We start from the raw sequence: 19570 nt of genomic DNA on the forward strand, positions 1-19570 counted from the left end.
ATTGTTACTAATGTGGCAGTCATCTGAAAGTAAAACCAAGGCACTGTCACTTAGCAGTTTTCTTCTGACCAATAATTGGTGAAATTTCAGAAGCCATGTTTCTGGTAATGAGGAGGAAAAAAAATGCCAATACTGTGATTAGGCATTTATTATGTAGAAGAGCTTGTAGGCTCAGAAGCCTACAGGTCTTTGCAGACCTTATTAAAGGAAAATCCTTTTGGTTCACGGCCTCTGACAGTGATCAGTAAAATATGTTTACAGAATAGCATAAGGACAGAGAAAGCACATAGTGAGTAATGTTTCATTCATCAGTGATATTTCATACGTGAATGATGGTCAGTCTCTAGAGGGATACGTGGCTTGAGAACTTCCAGTGTCCAGCAAGTAAACAAATATTTCTACTTAAACTTGCCAAATAATTATTTCATGTAATGCTTCCTTGATTTTGTGCTATATGTTGTCATTCCAATCAAACAATTCCTCAGTGTGCTTTTCTTCCTACATGCCTGTTATTACTTCCACTGTATTCTGCCTTTCTGCATCTGTACATGCAGCTTTATAATTTGACCAAATTTTCAATTCACTGGGTAAATCTATTTAAAGTGTTCTGCATTTACAAGTAGATTTGGCACTTTAAATAACACATCTTGGAATAATTCATGTTTAATATCCTTTGCATAAACTTTCCAATTTTTCTATATGTGTAGAAAATACAATTTTCTAGAATTCCTGTAGCACCATTTTCTGGAAAGGCCCCCTATTTATTTCTGTATAGACTACAAAAGATTCAAACACCACTATAGCACTATTTGGTAAAGCAATTTCTTAGCTACAGAATGCTCATTTTCAGTATAGTCACCACCATTAGATATGCATTTTCACCAGTGTTGAACAAGAGCCTCCATTCCACTCGTGTAAAAATCTGCAAGACCATCCAGTACATGGCTTGTCTTTCACTTAGCTGTTACCACTGCTGGCACACACCATCCACCACCTCACTGCACTCGCATCCACTGTTTGCTCTCTATAAATGTTCAGCAAGTGTTGATGAATGTCAGTGGGTGCCATTGCTTCTGCAAGGAGGAATTCAGTTTGCATTGTCTATGCCTTCAAGTGCTCTCCTCAGACATCTATTCTAGCGAAGCAGCTTAGTATCAGAAAGTGAATTCTTTCTGAATGGCCTGGACTTCCCCAGATACAGCCATTGTTCATTCAGAAGGTAGTTTTGACTTTATTCCTGTTAATACTAAGAAGTCCATCCTGGCAATGCAAACATCGTTTTGACAGGCCTGTTAACAGCTCTTTCATTCAGTGAGGAGCAAAAATGTTTTCATACCTTATGACCCAGTTGTACTTTTCAGTGTGAAGAATTTTTTTCTTTTCTTTTAACAAAGACTCTTGATAAATGGAACTTAAGTACATAGCTCACTTCTGCTGTTAATGGAGACCAGGGATAGTGGCAGGTGAAACAGTGGTTGGTCATGTGGTGTTTTGGTGTTTTATGTTTGTTTCTTTTTGTCTTAAGGTACACTGATAGGATTATGCAATAAAGAGCTACAAAGGAAAGAATCATAACATTCCTAACCCAGTTTTATCTGGGATGCATGGGTCGGAACACAGACCCTGATCTCTGTGCTTTCCTCAGTACTGCCAAGCACTCAGCAGATCTAGGAACCTGCCAATGACAGTTTCAGCTGTAGCGTCAAACCTGGCACTTCCAAATTTTGGGTGCTGAGGTTTCAGCTTTGAAGTGTGAGTTTCAGCATAGGGATTTTTCATGAACATATTGTGCAAACAAGGTGTTATAATTGGTATATCTAATTTAAACACACTCTTGTATATATATATATATGCAAGTGTGTGTGTGAAAATCAAGGAACTTTTTAAAGCTGAATTAGATTTACTTGCTTTCAGAGTATTATTATTCAGAGAATAGTGCTTGAGGTAATTCTAAGTGGGAAATAACTACAAAATTGAATGTTAAGTGCTACATAAAAGGGATGAAATCCTTCTTTTCATCATAGTAAGAAGATGGTAGAAAGTTCACAAAATACATGTTGGTCCTCCATTCAAAGGCCATATACAAAACATTTAAACTATTGTTATTTCAAATCTATACAGAGAATATTTCATTTCTAGAAAACTAAACTGGAAAATGTGATCAGCTGAAAAACTGCTTGTGCCAAAGTCTTTCTAAGTTTTGAAAGTCTTCTGAAGACTGTAGTTTCCACATTTATTTTTTATTCTTCTTACCTTATCTACCACTTTTTATAAAGTATCAATGGATCATAAACTCTGGCTTTTGTATTTCAGGCTCAATAGTAAATACCTAGGTATTAATTCAGAAGTTGCCACTCCCTGACATGTATTGCAGCAATGTATTATTTGTCAAGAAACACAGTAAACTCAAGAGAATTTCTCTTGGAGAACAGTTTTATTGTATCAAATAAAGCCTTTGAAAATTCTAGTTGATGATCGTAGTCAAAGCACACACTTTCCAAGGATGGGAGATCGGAGTTAAAGTGGCTATGAATGTGTGAACAGCAGTAACAAAAATATAAATATGAGCTTCTGCTGCTTCATTTATGTCACTAGGGAAAAAAATGCTTACCTAGCTTTTATATTGCTAGGAGTCCATCTAATCTTTTGTTGTTGTTGTTTTATTTGGTTGATATCTAAGAAAAATTGCAAGTGTTTCCCAGTGCAGATAGTGATTCTAAGTACTTCATTCTCTGAAGTAAGGGAAAATCCTGTCAGTCTTTAGCAGGGAGGAGAACAGTGGTGCAGCAGTACTTGTTCTTTTGATGGCAGTTGCATCCGTGAAAATTTATGCTGTATTTGTTTCTGGTTTCACTTGTATCATGCAGAACTGCATTTCCTTTTCTGATTTGTGTCTTAAGCCCATAGGAGCTTGTGCATTTGTGCACTCCTGTACATATTAAGCACAACCCATATAAAAATAGAGGCCTGGTCCTTGCATGAGATTTAATTCTTGGTTTTCTCATTGAAAAATCTGGCTGTGCAGAAGGATGAATTGATTACAATTTTTCTTGAGAGTTTTGGGTTCCTGATTGTAAGTCACTTATCTTCCTCTAACGATTTGGAGAACTTCTCTTTACAGACTCTCAAAAACAAATCAGGCACTCTTAAAAACATGACAGAAGATGAGAAATCAAAGGCATTTTTTTCCTGCATAATATCCAACAAGTGGGAGCACTGTTTCAGAATTAAGGAAGATAATATGTATATTGCTTCTCAAAGAAGTAATTCATCATCAAAAGGCAAAGAGAACCATACCCATTGCCTGTGAAACAGAATGTCAGAATGCAGGAATTCAGCCCCAGTTAAATTTCATCAGCAAACTTGTATGGTAGAAAGGGCAGTCAGCATCACCAAACTATTTTCTTTCCTATCTAGTCTGGACCTGAAGGTTTCTGAAGTAACTTGCATCAGCCTCACACAGGTTTGCCTCTGTGTGTCCTTTGGTTAAACTGATTTTATGCGTAAATATGTATAGTGAAGAAATACTACAAAATGGCAGTGAATCAAAACTCTGGTCACCTGTGTCAAGTTACAAACAACAAAAGCACAAATAAGCAAGAAGCAGCTTGTTTGTGCAAAGACAAAGTCTTCTGTGTTTAAAAATATATACTATTTTTTTTTGCCCTCATTTATATAAATTATTTTTTTCTCAGCTTTAGTTACAGCTTCTCAGTGTTAAGAATATTATATTGCAGAGCTTGGTCCACTATGTATGTCTCAAATCTAAGTTACATAAATGACCTTCTCACAGAATCTGACAGAGTGTAGTAATATTTTGAATTTAACTGCAGGATATCAAGAAATGGCAGATGTAGACTTACAGAAGTGAAACTGAAGGCAATTGAAGAATTGTCTTGGACCAGTTAACTATCACCAAATAATAGAATTACAGATAAGTACAGGTTAGAAGGGTCTTCTGGAATACCTCAAGTTGGATATGCCGTGTGGTCACACCAGTCAAGTGGTGATCTATCCTCATAAATCAGCCTATAAAAATCACATGTGATAAAGATTTTGCATAGGTGGATGAAATTCTACTCTTCCTATACTTTGATATTAAGAGGGCCTAAGTCAGGCCTACCTTTCTGCATATTTTTATGCTTTTCACTGTCTACATCCTGATAGGAGGTCAAGGTTATGACTTCCTGGGTCAATCAGTCTGGTTCTTTTCAGCTCTTTTTAAACTGAATGTGGGCTACCTGTGATGAGGACCTTGGAAAATCTGTCTATAATTGTAATTTCTCAGACGGGCCCTATTTTTCTGTGAATCCAGTACGACAGATGAATTTGTATGTTTTGACTAAAGAATGGTAAGCACCAGTTACTAAGCTACATTCACGAATCTTCCTTTGTACTGGCTCTGGAATGGGTGAGCAAACTTTAAGATTCTTTGAATTTTCCTGCAATGCTACTTCTTTTGCTTTCCAGACAGAAGCTGTAATTAGTTTTGCCATATGTCTTGAAAGGTTAACACATTGTATCTAGTTGATATTGAATGACAGTGTTCTTAGAAGAGCACGATTCATGCATCTTCTGCATTGTTCATTTGAAAATATTTTAGCTGCTTATTGTTCATCAAACATAGAAGTCATAACAAATAATGGTGCCTAGTTTTCACGAAGTCTCAAGCAGTTTCCTCTGATGAAATGGAGTGTGTAATGCGCTTTTTTATTGTAAAGAATATTCTTTTGTGACTCAGTAACCTTTGTATGGAAACAAAGAAATCTGTGCTCTTTATTCCAAGAGAAAAAAATGATTAATTTGAAAGTGGCAAAGCATCATCTAAATGTGAGGAAAAAAGAAAAATGTATTGTTTAATTTCCTTTATCTGTTTTTTTGGTTTTGTTTTTATGTTGTTTTTTTTTTAAACTACCCATCCCAAAATATACAAATCTTTGAATTGTTTTAAAATAGGAGCCAAATTTACCCTGTCAGATTGGACACAGGGTAAAAGTTTTTTACAGTGAGTGGTGAGGCACTGGAGCAGGCAGCCCAGAGAGGTGATGGATGCCCCATCATTGGAGACATTCAAAGTCAGGGTGGATCAGGCCCTGCACAACCTGATCTAGCTGTGACGTCCTTGTTTGTTGCAGCAGAGTTGTATTAGATGACTATTAAAAGTCCCTTCCAACTACTAAAAACTAATATGATTCTATTATAAACTAATTTTTACACTGTCAAAGCTAGAGATTCTTCTTTAAGCTAATCATTTTATCTAGCTATATGAAGAGAGAGAGCTGTTTAGAATCTGATCTCTGTCCTCAGAGCATACTGGCTCACACAGCATGGCTTTTCTACGCAGCTGAATTATTTTCCGTTTCCAAAACTGCCTACCGCTTAAGCAGGAAGTCTCCTAACCACCTAATGGGAATATGCCCACAAACCGTGCTCAGGCATCATCAGGAGAGTGATAGCTGGTCAGGCCAGAGCTTTGCCAGTAACCTTACTACAGTTTAAGAATATGGACCATCTATCTCAATTCTTTAATTGATACTTCATTATATTACTTGTCTACTACTGGTGTAGCCTGATATTTTCTCCACATTTGGAGAAGGTGCCCCAATGTACTATTCTATCTTAGTATGGGATGAGCTACGGGACCTGGAGTTACCTCTTCCCATTAAGTGTAGGAAGTGCCTAGAGGATTAAACAATGTATTTCACCTATGGACAGATAAAATTAATTCAGGTGAATGCCATCATAGGTGCTGTGGCTTACATTCCTCCCCTTATCACACAATTGACTTAAAGAATATACTAGAAATAAAACCTTGGTTTAGTCAGTGGAGAAAGATAAACATGTCTGAAAGATGCAGCAAGTCAATGACCTGTAAGAAGAGTCTCTTCATTTCTTTTGGCTATAAAGACAGTCATCAAGAACATAATTAGCTAAAGTAGGTACCCAAGTCTAAAGGCATGAAGAATGAATCTGGTACAGACAGCACGTGAATCTGGTCACTGACTGTACAGAATCTTAGATTTTTTTTTTTTATTGTTATTATTTCTTTTTTCAAAAATATTTTTTTCTCACTGGAAGATAGGATAAAATTGAGAGTATAGCTGGTGTGTGGAGTATGAAGAAATTGCTCTGAAAAATTCATTTTATTTATCTCAATCAAAAGGAAACTCTCTGACACAGGATTCCTCTCCTCTATTAAATAAATGGACTAAATCTTAGCTGAGTTTTGCTAGAGGAGTTTTGTGTCATTTGAATTGCAATCACATCTTTTCAGCAGGATTTGTTCATGAAGAACTGATAGGAGCTACAATTTCTAGAAGGAAGTTATTAAGAAAACACATTGGTGAAATTTTACTCAATGTCTTATTAATTTGTTAGACGATGCAAAATTGAGGAAAAAGTTATTTAAATGAACAATTGGGAAGTGACAATCACAGCATCCAATCATACTATGCACAGCATATAAGCCCTGTGACACAGAAAAGCTGTTTATTTAAAAAAATAAAATAAATTTAAAAAAATCTTATACAGATGAGAAATAAATGTGTAATCTTGTTCCTCCATCTGCCATGAACTTTCTTAGTGTATTTTAACCTTTGATTATCAACAGTGCACTCTCTGCTGTGAATGCTAGCATGGCTATAATCTTTTTTTTTTCTTTTTCTTTTTTTTTCTTTTGTACATTTCAGTGAAAATTCCCCACACAGAATGTGGTTAAAATCAATTTAAGTTCTGTTTTACAGTTGCTAGATGGAAGCATTTCTTCCTGCCTGCAATGTCAAAATTTGCAGTTGGTACATCTAAGCTCTCAACTATAGAACTAGAAAGGAACCTTCAACTCTGAGCCCTTGTCTGAGTAAACTGCATAACTGTTAGCTCATAGTTGGCTTTGTCCTGGATGTACAGCTGGGCTTTCTCCCAGGCAATGTTTTAGTGTAGTTATGGAAACATTTTACCTGAGGGAGTGCTTTCAGACAAAGCCTGGACAAGGCTTCATTGGGTTTGTCACCTCTAAGCCAGGCAGTTCTGTTGCATTCTCCTAGCAAACCTCACAACTTGCAGACAAACTCATGTGCTCTTGTATCTCTCAAAGCAGGCAGTACACAACTCAAATTTCCTTCCACAGGAGTGTTACTTGGGTGAATTGTACGTAAAGGCTTTCACTTTATTTCAGGTGCCTTGACAAATTGGAAAATCCATAGAAAAATAACTACTGTAATTGTGTCTCTGGGCCCAGAGGAACCAGAAGCCTAACACTGAAGTATGGTTGAAGTCAGCTGGTATGAATTTAGACAAGGGTTTTATGCAGCCTTTTAGTTAGCACTATAGAGAAACTTAGTAACGTATCAACAACATAAATAATGTTGGTTTTGGTTTTTTTTTTTCTGTTGAATGTGTTTCTTTTACCCAAATTCAACCTACTGCATTCTGTCAATATTCTTTACCTCCATTTTCAGTTGTTTTTTTGTTTGTTTGTTTTTTTATAATCCTTTTTGTTTACAGCTTGTGCAAATAAAATTTTTAATGGAGCTACAGATGTAAATTGTACTAACTGAGCAGCTGTTTTGTCTTAAATTTTAATCCAATACAGGTACAAATGTATTGACATGTCTTTATTAACAGCTGTTTACGAGGGTAGATAGTGATATGACAAGGGAGAATGGTCTTAAACTAGGACAGGAGAGGTTTAGGTTAGATATTAGGAGGAAGATTTTCACACAGAGGGTGGTGACGCACTGGAACAGGTTGCCCAAGGGGGCTGTGGATGCTGCATCCCTGGAGGCATTCAAGGCCAGGCTGGATGTGGCTCTGGGCAGCCTGGTCTGGTGGTTGGTGAACCTGCACATAGCAGGGGTTTGAAACTAGATGATCGCTGTGGTCCTTTTCAACCCAGGCCCTTCTGTGATTCTATGATTTATGCCAAAGCTGAATGAATCATGGCTGTGAAAGCTTATTCGTATTCATACCTTTTTGTGCAGCTCTTATTCATGTCCAAAAATTTACCAGATCTGTGGTAATAGAAAGGGAAAATAAAAACACTTATTTATCCTGTCTTTCTGATTTTGTTTCATTTAAATGTCATTTACTGCTAATTGGATTTTATTCAAATCAGAGATCATGGCAAATATGACAATTTGGATAAGAAATAAAAGATCTGGATGACTGCTGGATGGATGCTGGTATTACTTTGCAATGTGTTTCGTCCTGTCATCTATTTGTATCATGCTCAAAGCATTCAGTGCAGGAGCACATAGCATATCCTGTCAAGAGGGTAGCACAGATATGATATCATCACTTTATTCTTCAAATACAGACCCTAGGACAGATTTCCAGTGGGGAAAAAATTAAAAAAAAAAAAAAAGTTAGTATATAGCAGCACTCTGTAATGTACCAGACAATATTAATTTAAAACTATCCTGTGGTGAGACTCCCCTGAACTTTCTTCAACGGTTTGAACTTTGCATACTCACCATGAAATTACTCTGGGCAGCTGGCCATTTCCTAAATAAACTGTATGTACTTTGGTAGTGCAGCTTTTAATTTTGGACATGATTGATCTCAACTTGTTATGAAAACTGTCAACTCAAATGGAAGAGTTTGAGCAATTACACCGAACATGATATTTTTCATAATCATTTAATTTCATTGAAATATTTACACAACATTTCCGTGAATTTCACAGACTGCAGGAAAAGTGAATCTTTCATTTGTTAGAAATTGCACTTTGCTAGCTCTTCTTTCAATCATAATTAAATGAACAGAGAGCAACAACAACAACAAAAATGTTAGGAAGGGTTGGTCTCATCCCCTGGGATATGATTAACTCTGTTTTTCCTCTGGCATGTTCTCGCCAATGTGTCAATGTCCTAGAAACTCAATGACTGTATTAAATTTGAGCTTTCAGTTTGCCTTGCCAAGAACATTACTTACAAGGATGTTTCTGTCTTTAAATGCAAATTGGTGATATGAACATATACCTCAGTTAGCTCTTTGAACCGTTCAAGTCATCGCACACACATTACCTGACCCCAGAGCTCTTTTATGCCCCAAGCTGTTAGCTTCTGCATGTCAGAGAAGTTGCACTACATGCTTGAAAAGAACTTACTGCTTTCACCCTGATGACACTGTTTGTGAGTAACATCTGTGAGATGATAGTACTACAATGTTTTATGATAGAAAACACCAAGATCCACTACTTACTGCTTTACTGATCTATTCAGCTTCTACATAGCAATGTGTGGCTGAAGTACTTAAACATAGAACATATTTCAATTTTTTTTTTTTTAAATTTTGCCACTTTCATTTCTAGGTCATAGACGAGAGAGCTTTTATAGTTGGCATAGGTGCAGCGTTTGTGAATGATCTTGTTTGGCATCTCTGTTGGCCTGACTAGGGCAGTGTGATTCCATGGGAGATGCCAGCTTTCTGCTGGGAGGGCTGTTATCTCCAGTAGGGCAGTAACTGCTTTGCTGGCCATCCTACCTCAAATATATGACCACTAGCAGGGTGCATATGTGTTAAATAGCTGACCCTTCCCCTGTTTCCCACTAGTGATTATCTGCTGTCTCCGTTAATAACCCCTGCTACTCCCTTCTTCCACTTTCACCACCATTCATACTACTGTATGTACTTAGGACAACTGCTTGTGGGTTTCCTCCAAAAACAATCTGTTTTACTTGCCAACACAGCTCCCAAACTAAATCACCAAGCAGTGAGTGCAGATAGTTGAGGGACTTACTTCAAATTGTTTTGAGCCAAATGGAAGCATAGAATAATGTCATTCTGAAAAAAAGCTGTAAATATTGCCAGTAAGTTTGCCTTTGTTACAGTTGTCTCTTGTATTTATCTGTAGCAATTATGTGAACCAGATCTAGAGTTCCTGGTGCCGTGAACTTGTATCTACCTGTATTGTTCAAGCTACTGTGAACCACTGGATCCCCAAATTAAGATTTCCTCCCCATTATTCCCAAAAGTATACTGTTTTGATAAGTTCTTTTGATCTTGGCTCAGAGTAGACAATAGTATCATGACGTTAAATCTGCCCTTATAAACTTGAGCACCATAAAAATAGTGGAAATGGCCGTAAATTCCTTCTATGAACTTCTGCTCACAAAATGGGGAATACTCCCCGTAGGCTCTTTGTAGCTGGAGACCAGGAGACAAGCTGACCACGTCAAGCCAGTACACACTTCCTTGCCAATAGTAATAACAATAACAAAATAAAAATCATAGAGAAAGTGTCCTGAAGTTTTATTTTGGGTTTAGATGTTGCTAGAAACATTCTGCACCATCATTGCTACATGTCAACTTCATTTTTTATCCTTAAAAAAATGTGTTATGTTTTAAAGACGGTTAAAATGTAAAGGATTTAAGCAGCAATATAAAATGGGATGTGTGTCATGCAGAGCAACAATTACACCATCTAAATGTGTAGAGAAGAACTCAGTGAAGCTATATTTTTCATGGTCCTCACTATGTAATATTATCACAGCACGTGTAATTGGAGTTATTTTGTGGTAATGCTTTGAATTTAGCTTACTTTAAAATAACCAAGATAATAAGCCTATCCTGGATCATTCTCCTGGTTGGGTGGGGGTATGACTGTCCCCTTGCTTGTCGCTTTAGCTATGCAGTTCCCTGTTTCCAAGCTGTCTTTGATCTGTTCTGCACTGAGACTTCAGGCAGCGCTGCAATCTATCATATACTATCTTGAGTACACTGACTTTTGTAAATAGGAGTCCATAGCTGCAAGAGACATAATATATCCATGCCAAGCCTACCTGTTTGTACAATGATTTATTACTAAAAGCAAACTAGCAGAAACTCATAGCCTTCTTTTTCCTCTAAAACTTCCCCCTTCTCAAAGATTTTTGACACTATAATGTTGCAGGAAAGTCCTGGCAGATTATCCAGTTCACTTCCCTGATACTCTGGCATTTGAAGGGTTCTGTCTGAGTAGATGAAATGATGAGGCACTTCCCTCCAGAGATCTCTCTAAACACCAATTTTTATTCTCAGCCCATTCTTAATTTCATCCTTGCATTCCTATATCTGGGGTACTCTGTTACAAATACTTTGTTTTCAGATAATTCTTCCATTATTTTAAATCTCCTCCTCCTGTTTTACTGTCAGTTATGGTTGCTGAAATTTTAGTATTGATCTTTCACTCCTCTTTTCTCCTCTGGCTCACTTGTTTCTGTAACTCTTCCCTTGTTTCCATGTCTCTCTTCTTCACTTTTTTGGCTAAACAGTGTGAGGCAACAAAATGGCATTTCAAATTGAAAGCAGAGCCTGGAATAGGCTCCTCATAGTAGCATAGAGAGGAGCTGCAGATTTCTGAGCCATTTTCTAAGACTATATAATATCTGAAGAGAAATTGGTTGCAAACATTGCCTTTGTCTGGTAATGTAACTGGTGTCCAAATTGCCTTTTTGATGCTGTACTGAAGAAGTTCTGGTACAGCTTCTGCTCTTATTCTTGCACTAGAATTATTTTCAGTCATTATTATCTCCTGCCTCTACTTCTATTTCTGTCTCTCTCTCTTTTTTTTTTTTTTTTGGTTCACTGCAGTGTTTGCAGGCGTCACATTTTAAGATCAAGTGAATTTCATTAATGTCATAATTTCTTCTTTTAAAGGAACATTAATGAAGCCATTAAGTAGGACTGGACATAATACAGATTTATGCAGTATTCCCCTTCTCTTCCGATTCAGTACTTTACCATTAATCATCAGTCTTTGTTCGTAGCCCTTCAAACAGTTTCCAATCCACATGACAACTTGTATCCAACCGTATATGAATTGATTTCCAGTTTAAGCTGTCTTGTGGCTGGAAGTGGTGATGTTGCTGGTAGCATGACAGTGCAGCAGCAGAGCTGTTCTTCTGTGTCATGCTGTGGAAGCATGCGCTGCTTGAGGCAGTGCAAATGCTCTGTTCAACTCCTATTCACCTTTGTAAAAATCTATAGCTGATACCTGTTAGCAGCATTCCCTGCAGGTGTTGATTGTGCAAAAGTGTCATAAAATACACGCTCCCAAGATCATGCAAACAAACTGGTGTGGGAAGGAGAACTGAACTTTGCAACAAAATAATATCAATCACTCATGTGATTACTGAAGTGGTGCACAGCATTTGAATACACAGAGGATAGAAATTAAATGTTTAATTTCCCATTTAATGCTAAATGTTAAAATGAATGTGTTTCACAGAATCTTTCTGACTTGGTGTTTTGTTGTGATGACACAGCTGAGTTGCTACATGCTCAGGATCGATATTCTTAGTAGTCAGAATTCAGGAATCACATCTCCATATCAAATATCTTTCATCTTATATCATTAGATCTATCCATTATCTGTCCATATAGCTGTAACTGCCATTTTAGTACTTAGATGTGTGGCAGTCCATGGCACAACCCTTTTTGGATTCTTACAAATGCAAAATTCATCATTTGATTTGATGCAGCTCAGTGTGAGAACTCCACTCTTTTGAGTCCTTTTTATTACTTGTAATACTTACACAAATGCAATTTTCCTGTTATTTCCTTTTTCTGAGGTCTGGATTCCTTCATAATTCCTCACCTTATGTATATATGCTACATTCTGTTTTAATATTTTAGGGCTGTCAATGCATACAGAAAGATGTGACTAAAAAGAAAAGAATATTGATGTTTATTTCCTTCATAAAGTGCTAGGGGACTGGGAAGGAAACACAAGAATAAGCATACAGAATAGAGCACTAATATGTTTTGTATTTTAAAAGTAAAAATGTTAGCATTCCTCCTATTTATTTTTTTTTTTTTTACTTTCAGCTGAAGGCTGCTATTGTTCAGGATTTGTCAGCTTTTAGCTTCTAGCACAGACCAATACGCTCCTGAGCTAGAAATGTACCCTCTGTAGTTCTTTGCTGCCATCTTCTGTTTCTTTAAGTGATTGCTATTATTATTCGAATTTTGAAAAACAGAGCTGCAATATCACATAACAAAATGTTGTTTTTCATTATTTTCTCCTTTTTAATAGCTAAAGCAAAGTGAAGCAAATGCAGATACGAAGGAGAAGCTTCCCTTACGTCTACGCATCTTTGAAAAGTTTCCAAACAGGCCCCAAATGGTGAAAATCTCCAAGCTTCCTTCAGATTTCACCGTTCCAAAAATAAGGTATTGCAATATTTCCATTGGTAACACGCTACTAACCTGCCCTGTGTCCCATAATACCAACAATACTTAACTGTTTTGCTAATGGAGTAAGCAACTACCAGAAAATCAAAGTGAAACAAAATTAATATTGAAGACAAAAGGAGCTGACGTTTTATTTTTACCTTAAAAATATCACTCATTATAACATACTCATGAAAGGAGTTAGATTGACTGGAACCAACGCAAATAAATAATTGAAAAGCACTCTGTTGTCATTCCACTCCTATTCCAGGTTTCGGTTCTTAGCCGAAACAGGCAAGCAACAGTCTAATCAGTTCTTATGTGACTTTAAAGATGAGTTCAACTGACAGCAAATCATGAAGAGTGGATAACACAGATCATCAAACAGCAGTTACACTGTGACGGCCCCCTCCCCGCTTTGGACGGGTGTTGTTACCACCTTCCTGCAAAACTCACTTCAGCAGTTGGCTACTAGATCATCAGTTAATAATACCATTCATTCCTCTTGGCAAAGCCCTGTGAAGAATTACAGAGATCTCAGTGCTGCTGCTGCAGATGTGCAGCTAGCAAATCAGATCTTTGAACCTAAAGATATTCTACTATGTGGAACTATCTCTCCAGATAAAAATTAGTTATGATACAGTCAACTTACACTGAAAACTGTAACTACTACTAAACTGCTGCTAAACTTAAAAGACAGCAAGATGACCGTACATTTGTTGTAAACAAATACTTCTGCATTTTGAATGTGGCATATGTGAGGCACAGAATTGCTGAAGTGCCTTAATACTGGCATTCTGAGCAGCTATGTGAACAGATGTTGTTTGAAGTCTTGAAGAAAGAATTTCATGCACAAATTATGTTTCGTTTGGATTATATCAGCATTTGATTTATATTGCAGTAACAACTCACACTGTAATGAGCTCAAAAGAGCCAAAAACTGCAAAAGGCACTTAAAATATTTAGCACTTTAATTAGCAAATAAATAGTCAAAATTCTCATAATTATTTTTAAAAGGAACGAAACTGTTTTCTACATATGCAAGAGCTATATGCAAGCCATCTACTTCTTAATTCAGCTACAGATTTATTTAATAACTAGATTTATGTTTTATCAGTTATTTTTTCTGTACTCTCCATATATACATCTGCAGTTTAGCATACCTTTTCCTCACAGCTCACCTTGGCACTAATGTGTTGTGACACATTATAAAGAAAACCAAATATTAACATTTCTGGTGTCTTTAATCCATTGGTATCTTCTGTTTGCTCACAAGGGAAAGTTTTATGAAGCAGTTTATTGATCGCCAGCAACAAGACACCAGCTGTCTGCTGCGAAGACTTCCTTCAGCGTCATCTTCATCCTGTGACCACTCTAAGAGATCAGCAATTGAGGAAAACAAATATATTGATCAAAAGGTAAATCAAGAGTATTCAGTGCTGTAGGTCTTCCCTCAAGTATTTTGAAGAGAGATCTCAGATTATACATCTTGTCAAATTACATAAAAGCAAACATAAGCTAGGACAACTGAACACAAAATAAAAGGTTATACTTAACTTTGATAGCCTAAAGCAGGCATCACAGCAGTTCCTCATTAGGTTTAAATTTTCCCCTCTCCTTTAACTTAAAAACTCAAACTGTGGTACATAGTTTTGTTCAATGCAGCCATCTTATATGCCTAAACTTTTTTAGTCTTGCTGTTAAGCAGTGAGAAGCTGGTAGAAAATTAAAAGCCAGTGAATATCCCGGTGAATGCCTAATTGGCTTGCTAATTTTCTACCATTGACAACTCAGTCACTGAAGCAAGGTAAATCGTAAACAGTGGAGATAAGTAAAAATCTAAGAATTATTCTAGTTACTCAGAGGATATTTACATATATGTAGATCTAGGAGTCACCAGAAAACAGGTGAACACATGCATTTGAGACTCATCATGTTAAATGCTGATAGTCTCCCAGGTGATATAGATATTTGAATCTGAAAAATACCAGGATTGCTTGGAAAAATGATGACCGTGGTGCTGATGCGTGAGTAAATGTGCGTGATTTCTGGCACCATATAAAACTACAGGGTCAGAAAAGCACTCCATATGTGTTGTGGAAGATACTGGTTTCTCAGATTTCTAGTGGCATTTACACTGATATCACTTCTTGATCACCTGTAGAATTGCACAACTAATTAGTGACATGTGTAAGTATTTTCCTAATTAATAATGGGGTGCTCAAATCCTGTTTGAAGACTAACAAGAGGTTTGAAAGTACAGTTTAATAATTACAGAGAATCACAAGTGAAGAAAAGAAAAAGGGCACTTGTGGTTATGCAATGTATTTGGCTTTTATAGTAAGTGGTTTGCAACTAGAACTTCCAATGGGGGAATTTTCCAATGGGGTTGAAACTTCATTATCTTTGAGGTCCCTTCCCAACCCAGGTCATTCTCATTCTGTGATAGAACTCAGGGTAGCAGACAGAAAGTAGGCATATGGAAAGTAATACTCTTCTGCTAATGAGTGTCAAGAGCCAATTGCAATATTACTGTTAATTTTCATACCTACTGCAATGTAAGGACTCCTTCCTGGGGCCAATATAGTCCATGGCATCAGTAAACCAAAGATGAACAGCACAGCCTGAGGGGGAGGTCTGTGGTGCAGTGTTGATAATCAAACAAAGAAAGCTACGGGATGGGATCTAGCCTATGTAAACACCATCTACTCTAACAAGCCAGAAGAGTTACTGGATAAGTTATTAACTGATAATTCTAGGGGTCAGCAGAACTATGCCAAATATTATTAACGATGGATCTCAAATACTGTGTCAGGGAATCATTTCTCTCATGTAATGAAGGGATGAGTGGAGACCTTAAGCATGTTCTAGTCACGTACATAGGTCCAAAGGGTGCAGTGAAGAGCTGTGCAGTGATTTTGTAGGTCTGTTTACATGACTGTAGCTTAAGTAGCTGAATTGTAGTCTTAACTTTGTCTCATTGCTGTTCACAAAAGTTAGTCCTTGCTGGTTATGTTTTAAGATAGGTGAATAAATGGCATTCAATGAGATTTTGCAACATGAAAATAGAAATGTATGTTCTTTTCAACTTTTCCCTTCACTCCAAGAGCAAGTATGAGTGATCAGACTTTACATTTTGAGTTGAAATAAGCTTTTGCAAATTCTTTTTGGACTGTTTATCCTGCTTTAAGCATGCACTTTTGGATTTCTATGCCTTGAGGGTAGAATCGGTGATGAGTAATAATTTTGACAAATGTAGCTTAAAGCAAGGTATTTACACATTCCTATTAAGAAGGAGAAAGCACCATGTAGGATTTTGTGAAAGTAATTACTCTGGCTTCACATAGTTACAGTTGCCAAGGCAACCTCACTTTTGTATGCACAAATCTTCTTAAAAATATCCTTAAAACAAACTTGGAATGACTGGCTGCATTTAAATGTAGACTTTGCATGTATACCTTGCTTTTCTTTGTAAAACAAAAGGAAACTTGACCAAACATTTTACAGGTGTTATTGCATAGCAGGATGCATTTCCACTCCTCCAGATGACAATGTGATGGCTTCAGAAACTTTTCACATCTCTCTTGTGTTGTAGCTAATAAAAAAAATAGAATGGAATCAAAATGTGGGATTCTGCTGGCAGATTTGATTCTTTCCTTCCTTTTTCTCCCAGATTTAGATAGCATTTCTTTACTCCACACTTACTGAAGTGATAGGAAGTGTGTAATATACACGCTTACTTGTAAAGTAGCTCATCAATGTTATTCTTTTCTTTCTCCAAAAATGTGCCACTGTGTGTATGCTACTTGTTTTTGTGTTCAAAATCAATCTGACCCATCATTTGGGTCACTATCATCAAAGAAAATCATTTTGTGTTCTATTATATAATGGCTTGAGTAAGACTTGTCAGAATTATAATAGTCTACTTCCTTGGAAAGCAACTTTAAGTTGTGAGAGGGCAGTGGATTTTCACTGCATTGTTATTTTTATGTTGCTTTATCTTCTTGAAATAACTGATAAGTGTGTTTATTCATAACCATAACTATAATGAAAATCCATCCAAAATTATTTTCATCTATGCCAAATCAATGAACAGTTTTGGAAAACAGATATCCTTATTGCATCACTTTTTTATTTAGTCAAGTCTAGGAATTCCAGATTTATTTCAGTCTCCTCCAAATTTCTAAACTAGTATCACAAAATAAAATATTTGAATACTATAATATAAATATACAAATATATATATGATATATGATATATGATATATGATATATAAATAAAATCTATTATAGTTTTTATTTAACTATATAACTTTTTTTCTCAGAGAGTGGTCAGGCACTAGAATGGCTGCCCAGGGAGGTGGTGGAGCTGCCATCCCTGGCAATGTTCAAGAAGCGCCTGGATAGGGAGCTATGAGATATGGTTTAGGGGTTTCCTGTATGTATGGTAAAGGGAGAACAATTGGACTAGATGATCTTATAGGTCCTTTCCAACCTTGTGATTCTATGATTCTATGAATGTGTAATATAAAAATGACTTCTGGATACTTTAATACCCTTAACCTTGTGTACACCCCCTCAGTGTGTGATTAGGTTAAGAAATTCAATGTAAGGGTAGATGTGTGTAGACAGATCGTGCTGTGTTCATTCTTATGCTTCGCATGCCAACTATATCTGGATTATTTCAAGTACAGAAAATTGATAAGCCATAAATTGAAGTTCTAGGTCTCTCACTGGTGTGACCTGGGCTGTCAAGGTTCCTGCTGTAGTAGAAAGTACTACAAAGATGTCTACTGGTGGAAGAAGGAAGACTGATTAAACAAAAAGTGCAAGTGTAAGAAGACAATGTTATTCTAAATTTGTGGGAAAAGTATGTAATGAAAGGGTTAACAAATAAAAATTATGATATTACATGAACCTTGTAGCTGTGGCAGAAATGTAGCTTTACAGAGACAGAAGGAAATATGAGAACTATTCACAACATGCTGGGAAATTTCTTATCTAACCAGTATTTCCATGAATTCTTGAACAAGACAGCTGTTTGAAATGTGTGTTCACAGATGATTTTTTGGTGTGGGTGAATGAGAAGAAGGGAAATTGACTGAAAATAAAGACATCTCACCGTGATGGCTCTAACAAGAGAGCCTGAGGAATATTTGCAGCAAGATTCAGGGGGCAAAACAAGCTATAAGATTTACAAGAAATCAGGTGTCTAACAAAATGCAGCTGCGCTAGTAGAGTACTGGCCTTGAGCTCTTAACTTGAAGGCTAGAATCAAAGGAAGGCAGAAATAATTTCTTAAGAGACATACAGCTTCCAGCAAGCCATGCTAAAAATTGTTGCTAAGAGGATGCTCCAGAATTAGTTACTTATCTTTGATCACACAACACAGCACATCACTGTTAAATTATAATTCAAAACTGACAGGTTCATGAGATGAACTTTGAAAATGCCTATGGCTCATTATGTAGATATACCCATGTGCATGTTTACAGCTGTGGCACAGCAGGAATGAATTGCAAAACAAAGCAAAAGGGTTTTCAATATATCCACAGTTTATTGCTCAGACTTTCACTTCTTTCTTTTAGATGAAGTAGTATAAACAAGTTGGTTGCTTTATTTCTGCATTTTTAAGATTAATTGGATAGTAGCAAATATATTTTTTCCATCTCCTTTACCACCATGTTTCCTTTCACTTGTGTGAGTTTTGTTTTTAGCTATACAAGCAGTGAAGTTCATAGCCATTCCTCTTTTTCCTGTGGGAACAAGATCCGTAATTAAGGTCTAGCTCCAGTGGAAGCTCAGCCTCCCACACCATATGCCTCTCCCATTGATTTCCTAGTTACAGCAGCAGCTGTATGATGGGAGGTGATGGCCAAAAAGGGAAAGCTGATCTCGAAGGTAGCCACAGCTATTACCATGAAGGACTATGAATATTAAGCAGCAGGCCTCGTGCTGGGTTCTGCATTCTTTGGGAAGTCAGCACACAGAACAGGGCACTGAGGTGATATGTTCATGATGACCTGTGTTACTTAGCAGGTGGGCTGCTGAGCTTTGCATCTGGTGGATGTGTTTTTTGTATGTGTCTGTTTGGCTTCATTCCCAGATATTATCCTGCTGATATCTGATATCTGTTAAAGTTAGATGGGATGAGACTTAAACATCTACCTGATTATAAGCCTCATCCTGGAAAAGTCTAAGTACTTCCTTGGAGATCAACTCCCCTTAGTTTATGTAGAAATCTGTTTTCAGCACCTCAGGGAGTGTTAATGATTTTATCTGGTTATTATTTTGCACACATATTCAACACACAAGACTGACCACAACTCTTAATGCGTGTTTGGTTAGCATCATGGGTACTCCATTTCTGAGCTGCTGAGACATGCAGTCTAATCTTGATGTTACTTAATGTGGTATTT

The 19570-nt window shown here is 36.8% G+C and overlaps 1 protein-coding gene across 3 annotated transcripts in view; it reads left to right on the forward strand.

Moving 5' to 3' along the window:
* NALCN (sodium leak channel, non-selective) overlaps nucleotides 1-19570 on the forward strand; it is a 192773-nt gene that overhangs the window by 134515 nt on the left and 38688 nt on the right. For all 3 annotated transcript variants that reach the window (XM_015851496.2, XM_015851499.2, XM_015851497.1), the window contains exons 16-17: nucleotides 13016-13152; nucleotides 14429-14570. In XM_015851496.2, coding sequence (XP_015706982.1) covers nucleotides 13016-13152; nucleotides 14429-14570 — 279 coding nt within the window. The remainder of the gene's footprint in view (nucleotides 1-13015; nucleotides 13153-14428; nucleotides 14571-19570) is intronic.

Source organism: Coturnix japonica, chromosome 1 (assembly GCF_001577835.2).
Source record: "Coturnix japonica isolate 7356 chromosome 1, Coturnix japonica 2.1, whole genome shotgun sequence".
Classification (NCBI taxonomy): domain Eukaryota; kingdom Metazoa; phylum Chordata; class Aves; order Galliformes; family Phasianidae; genus Coturnix; species Coturnix japonica.